General features: G+C 39.4%; 1 protein-coding gene across 1 annotated transcript; it reads left to right on the plus strand.

Moving 5' to 3' along the window:
* Positions 1-3437: 3437 nt before the first annotated feature.
* On the plus strand, positions 3438-5886 carry SNAI2 (snail family transcriptional repressor 2; the record flags this gene model as incomplete). The annotated part of the gene is made up of 3 exons (XM_084229525.1): positions 3438-3516; positions 4240-4785; positions 5705-5886. The coding sequence occupies 3 exons, from the start codon at positions 3438-3440 to the stop codon at positions 5884-5886; spliced, it is 807 nt and encodes a 268-aa protein (XP_084085651.1).
* Between the last annotated feature and the right edge of the window lie 1468 nt (positions 5887-7354).

Here is a 7354-nt window from a genome sequence, read left to right on the forward strand (position 1 = left end):
CACAGTTAAACTAGGAATATTCAAAAGTGCATGTCCCTCAAGAGGGTTAATCACAACCCCTTTCAAACTGCAAGATTGTGCCACATACTAAAGCTAGAAAGAAATGCTGTTCATTAGAAGGCAAGTACACTGCAAAATGAGATTTTCACTTCTTTGATACTTAGTAGTCCATATCTACACTGCTTTTTATAACAGTAAATACCTAAATATACACAAATTTCTGTGCAAAGTAAATAAACCTGAGGTGCATTCCCAAACCTTGTGAATCTAATATATTTACCATTTTGGCAAGGCAAGAATGCGCCTTTCACGAAAAAGACTGGGTCCCAGAGAAACTCCATCCTTACAGGAGTCTGTGGCAAAGGGCAGCCCTAGACTATTCATTTACACAGTTTCAAAAAATTATCTTTGTCAACTTCTTCAGAAAACAGAGGAAATAAGAGATTGTTGAATCAGTGACATCAAGTAACATCCTAATAAAATTCAGGACAAATAAGGAATTACATTACATGGGCTTCTAAAATCCCCACATACCCCACAGAGATGGGACAAGGAAAGGCTCTGAAGGAGCTCAAAGAAGTCAAGTTTCTTTTGTAAGTTCTCACTACCCCCAAAATAACCGAGTTCCTTTTGGGAGTCAGTTCCATTGACCTAGAAATTTCTCTCTGCCGTATGTTAAAGACCGAGCATTTACCTTCCCCATTTTATATATTATCTGTGCCTACTCATCACACCTGACTGACCTCATGCACAGTAACAGCTCAGGATAAGTGCCAGCTCTCACTATTCCAGTGAGCCTAATTATGTCAACTTAGGACACATTTTCTATATTAACAAGCTCCGCTTGTATTGATTTTGCCCAAATAAAACATTTAAAGCCTGGTGTCCTTGCTCAGCAAAGATTTGTGGCCCTAACCAAGAGAGTCTGGGTCAGTGACCAGAACCAAGCTCTCTTCCATATGATTCCTGAGCTTGCAGGACAGGAAGTGTTCACCTAGTTTTAGCAAAGTCCTAACAGCTCGCCCTTGGGTGGGTACTTAACTTCCCTTCTCTCCTTTTTATCACGCTGCTCTGGCGCCAAATGTCTCTGCTGTGTCTGAGCAGAGCACCTGTGTAGTATGACTCAGGCTGTGAGCATGTGGGCTCTCCCTTCCCTGACAGCAGGGCAGACCTCACACAGGTCTACGTGGGGCTGCTTACCGTGCGGCCCTGTGTAATGACACACCGCACACCCCATCTTCAACACCATCCACTCCTCTCCATTGGGCAGTAACATGTCCCAGCTCATTTGCGTCACGTGTAGTGATTTTCTGGATGTGCGGGCAGAGCCCGGGAGACCTGGCTCGGTTAGGCATCTATAAACCAAATTCAATTTTTTTTTTCCCAAGCATATTGAATTATTGTCACACTTTGGAAATGGATTTTAAAAATACACACTTAGCAAATTACCTTGTGTTATCACTACTAACAAACACCAGTGTTTTCTAACATTCCACCATTGTGTGTAAACTGTATGGAGGGACGGGAGGAAATGAAAGCACATGGCAATTTGTGTTTTCTCAACTAGATTATAGCTCTAACAAAATGTGCCTTTTGCAGGAAATGGGGGTGGGAAGGGCAAGGAGGATTCCTGTTTCAATAAACCAGGTGCCTAGATCTGAACTAGTAGTGGGCTCAGAAAGTTGTCAGCTCAGAAAACTTACTCTGTGGTTTGTGGAGGAATTGGATGCATGTTCATATTTTCCTCTCTCCTACAAATACTGTTCTGTAACATAAAGAGTGTTCTGTTGTGTGTGTGTGTGTGTGTTTTTCTCTTTAGTATTTAAATTAGTTACTTTGAAAAGGAAAAAAAGGTAAGTAAAGTTAGCCCAGGGAAACTTTTTGCACCCCCCCACCCTGTTTTCTCATCCCAAGATTAAGAAGTTATGCAGTCTAACAATGCACTTTTCTTTTACAAGTCTTGACTTCACCACTATTTTCTTTTTCACTGTTTTTCTTCCAGCACCTGTTAAAAACAGGGGTAGGGTGCTTTATCGTGATTTTGTTCTTTCCTTAATCTTTTAGCCAAAAGCAGGGAGAAAAGCCTGGAATACATAGTATGCTTGAAAATATAGCTGAAATTTCCTTTTAAAATGAGCCACTTATGGTATTTTTAGATTTAATACCATATAAAATATCCAAGTATTTGTGCTGGTTACTAAGCTAGTTTCTTAAAACTTTAACGAAGCAGAACCCATAATGGTATCTTTAAACAGGTACACGCACACACACAATCCAGATACTAATATTTTGATGATTTATACTGAAAAAATAGCATCATATAAAAGGAGATAAATATTTGAAATACTTTTCTCTGAAGACCCATAAACGCTTTATTTTTAAATAAAAATACACAGTGACATTTGAAATTATTCAAAATTCTTGTCAGATTTATTTGGGAGAGTTTTCCAAAGTTCCTAATGAGTTTACCTACGAGCCCCCCCCCCCCCCCCCCCCCCCCCCCCCCCGCCCCAGAGCGCCTTTCCTTCTCATCTTGCAGTTGCCCAGTCCTGATGAGCGTGGGCTGGCTACAAAGCATTTCTTTCAAGCCACCATAGCTAATATGGTGCCACGATTACTTAATTTCCACGAGGAAGTGCTGCCTCTGGCTTGCTGAAGTCTTAAAGACAGAAGCACATTCCCGACATTCAGAAGGGTCCCAGCATGCGACGGGCAGGCTCTCAGAGCCTGGGCAGGCCCCCGCTGTGGGGGGCCTCCTCACTGACCCGGGCTTTTGTCTTTGTGCTGCTACCTTCCTTTTTCAAAAAGCCAAGAGTTAATTATTTAGTCCGTGTACAAGTAAAACCTCTTCAAGTGCCACTTCCAAATATAGGCTCTCATTAACACCACAGGCTGACCCGGGCCTTGTCGAACACCCTTTCCTTCCTCCAGCGAACTTTTTGTCCCATTGCATTTGCTTTACCAGACATCTGGAAGCCAGACCAGTTTTAGAAATCTCAGCTCCTAGGACGTAGCTAGCTCTCAGCGAGCACGAATAACTGGCAGGGCGAAAGAAGTAAAATGACCTCTCTTGAAAATACTTAAGGACTTTTTTTTTCCTCTCCACTGAAATCCCGTAGAACAACCCATTTTGAATCAGAATAATTTAGTCTGACAACAGATTCTTCCTCTGTTCACAGCTGTCCCAGAGGGAGGAGCTGAAATCTGAACCTCTCCGCTGTGATTGGGTCCTTCTTGCAAAAGAGAGGAAAAAAATCCTCCCAGCCAAAACGGGCTCAGTTCCGAAAGCAGCCAGGCGACTTCAGAGGCGCCGGCCCGTCCGCCCGCCGCACCTGAGCGCGGCCCCAGCCCTGCCCGGCCGGCCGCGATGCTGTAGGGACCCGGCGTCCTGCCGCCGGACCGTTATCCCCGCCGGCGCCGCCAGACCCGTGGGCAAGATGCCGCGCTCCTTCCTGGTCAAGAAGCATTTCAACGCCTCCAAGAAGCCAAACTACAGCGAACTGGACACACACACAGGTAAAAAATAAAAATAAAATTATATATATATATAGAGAGAGAGAGTACATTTTAAGAAAATGAGCTCTATGTGTGTAAATGTGTAGATATAAATATATATCACAAGTCAAGGGCCACTATAATTAACTAAAGACTAAGTTGTTTTCCTTTTAAATCGTGTCATAAAAGAAAGTTCACATTCTTTTGATCATTTAGGCGAAGTTTTAATTCAAAACTTTTGAAACTTACCTGCCAAGAAAAACTCCATTCACGTCTTGCAACTTCATTTTCTAAAGCTTTGTATATACATGCATAATACATATGTGGGATTTGAGTAACAATGTGTAAATGTTGAATTACTGCTTTTTTATGTAACAAGTCTCCTTTCCTTTAGAAAGCAGCTTGAATAAGGCTCATTTTGAACTCACAGTCTTGAAGCCTGTAAATAATCCAAGCATAAAATGGAAAACAACTTTTCTATATATTTAAAATTAATGTATAGATTCTTCCTTCTTAACGGGACCCCAAAGGCACTTGCTTGGCAGTGTTCCCTGTACCAGCACATGGTATAACTCCTGTCACACTATTTATGCAGGAGAGACAGATGTGTGTTAAATGGAATATTTTACTAACCCCTGTGTCCCAAATGATGAGTCTGCCTCCTTCCTTATTATAAAGCTTCTTTGTGTGTTTTTAAAGTTATTTTTACCTTAATCTTCTTTCCTTTCCTTTTCTTTCCACCAGTGATTATTTCCCCATATCTCTATGAGAGTTACCCCATGCCTGTCATACCACAACCAGAGATCCTCAGCTCAGGAGCATACAGCCCCATTACTGTGTGGACTACTGCAGCTCCATTCCACGCCCCACTACCCAGTGGTCTCTCTCCTCTTTCTGGATATCCCTCATCCTTGGGACGAGTGAGTCCCCCTCCTCCATCTGACACCTCATCCAAGGACCACAGTGGCTCAGAAAGCCCCATTAGTGATGAAGAGGAAAGACTACAACCCAAGCTTTCAGACCCCCATGCTATTGAAGCTGAAAAGTTTCAGTGCAATTTATGCAATAAGACCTATTCAACTTTTTCTGGGCTGGCCAAACATAAGCAGCTGCACTGTGATGCCCAGTCTAGGAAATCTTTCAGCTGTAAATACTGTGACAAGGAATATGTGAGCCTGGGCGCCCTCAAGATGCACATTAGGACCCACACCTTACCTTGTGTCTGCAAGATCTGTGGCAAGGCGTTTTCCAGGCCCTGGTTACTGCAAGGACACATTAGAACTCACACTGGTAAGAGCAAAACTAGACAGGAATGTTACTCTGATGGCAGGAAGCTCGGGGCTGGCTGTTGGATTTGCATTAAGTAGTCACACAATGTTTTTAATGATGGATGATCATTTATAGCTGCTTCCTGACTGCTCAAAAAGTTGTTAGGACACAAAGTGCTCCATTTCTTGTTAACAGTCTCTGCTCCAGAGACTGCAAACAGCATTTAGACTTTGGAAAGTAGATTCAGGAGGTTTGGTCTCAAAGATCAGTTAGAAAACCAGGAAAGATGTATTTGAATGTGTGTTCTGTTAAACCAGCCCTTATCATCAGCAAATACAAATGTTGCTATCTTAATCCATTGATTTGATAGATGAAGGGTTTTCCTTAAGCTTTATGTTACAAATCTTGCTGTGATTAACTACCACCCCATAGCAATTTGGGTAGTAAAAACTGAATTTGCTTCCCATTGTTTTACTTTGGTTTTTTTTGTTTGTTTGTTTGTTTATTTTTTTGCTGCTGAATTTTTTATTCCTATACAAAATCATCCTTCAGGGAATAAAGGCATTTTTCTAGCCATAGTCAAAATACAGATGGAGGGGAAAGGGGAAATATTGGGAAATGTTGGGAGGAGCTCAACATTAGCTGCACCTGCTGAAGTAGAATGCTTTCACAAGTGAAAGTCCTACAGTTACATGAATTATTTCTGTATGATTTGCATCAGTAATAATATCCTTGGTGTGAGTTTTTAATGTAACATTCAATTTTTTTCTTAAAAGGACAGATATTAAAATTAGTATTTGGTATAAGGAATTTGAGTTAAATCTTGCTGCTTCTCATTCTTTTGGCAAAATGTGATTGATAGTCATATACTTTATCTGACTGTGTGTTTCCTCTAAAAACACTGACTGTCTTTCTTTCTCATCCCCCACCCCATCCCCAGGGGAGAAGCCTTTTTCTTGCCCTCACTGCAACAGGGCATTTGCAGACAGGTCAAATCTGAGGGCTCATCTGCAGACCCACTCTGATGTAAAGAAATACCAGTGCAAAAACTGCTCCAAAACCTTCTCCAGAATGTCTCTTCTACACAAACATGAGGAATCTGGCTGCTGTGTAGCACACTGAGTGACGCAATCAATGTTTACTCGAACAGATGCATTTCTTCACTCCGACTCCAAATGACAAATAAAAGTCCAAAGGCATTTTCTCTTGTGCTTACCGACCAAATATGTATAGTCACACACACACACACACACGCACACACACACACAAAGCTGCAAGACCATGGAATGCATGTGTTTAAAGTTAATCCTTTCCATGTGAAGTTTAAAATTACTATATATTTACTGACAGCTAGATTGAGAGGATAAAAGACAAGGATCTTTCTCTTCAAAGATGAAGCAAGAAAAGCACATTGCATCTTTTCTTACTAAAAAAGAATGCAAAGATTTACATTGCTGCCAAATCATTTCAACGGAAAAGAACAGTATTGCTTTGTAATAGAGTTTGCAATAGAATTTCCTATAGGAAGAGAATCTGCCAGACACTATCTCAGGTGCCTTATAAACTATTCCAAGTTTACTTCATTACATGTCTGATGTCTGGTTGCCATTGTTAAACTAAAGCTTTTTATGATTATCGGAAATGCTTTAAACTGTATTTTTAAGAAAGAAAAAAAGAACAAGAACCAAACACAGGAGAATGTATTAAATGTGTTTTTTTTTCTGTTTTTTTTTTTTTTTGTTTTGTTTTGTTTTGTTTTGTTTTTGCCAATAAACAGTATGTGCCTTGTTTGGGGAGGAGGGAAAGATTAGCTTTGAACATTCCTGGTGCATGCCCCATGTCTTACTTTTTTAAAAGAATTTTTAATAATTTTCTAAAACTAATTAAAAATGGGAATAAGTGCAAGAAAGTATTCTTAGAAACTCAGTAATGTACTGAAACTATTTTAAATGCATACACAAATGCAATCCATACAACACCCATTCTAAGTGCCTTTTTAATTAATTGTATAGTTGATGAGTCAATGTAAATTTGTGTTTATTTTTATATGATTGAATGAGTTTTGTATGAAAGTGAGATGTTGTCTATAGCTAATGTCTATAACAACCTGAAGACTGTTGAAATCTATGTTCCTTTAAAAAAAAAGCAATTTTCAAGGTCCTTTTTTACAATAAACATTTTTGATTTAAAATCTATTGTTTGTATGCTGTTTTCAGAGGCTTAATTTAATACCTCACTAATATACATATAATTGTTCTTGCTAAGTGATAAAGAGAAAAAATGAAGTATTTATTATTAATGTTAAGTGTTATTTTATGTGTATATTATCTTAAACTGCCAGTATATTTTCTTTATTCTAAGATAATACTGTGACATTCAAAAAGACAACACTGAGATGGTAGTTTGTTAGCATATCCCTGTAGTACATTCTGAGTGCTAAAAATATTTATATTTTGATAGTCAGTTATACTCTTCAAAACTATCTTTATGATGACTGTATTATGTTAACTTTTTTATGTGATGAGTGATTATGATATAGGTTTGGAGTAGTCTTTTTAAGAAATATTTTAATAAGATGCAACAGGAAATA

This window comes from Talpa europaea (genome assembly GCF_964194135.1).
Source record: "Talpa europaea genome assembly, chromosome: 3".
NCBI lineage: Eukaryota > Metazoa > Chordata > Mammalia > Eulipotyphla > Talpidae > Talpa > Talpa europaea.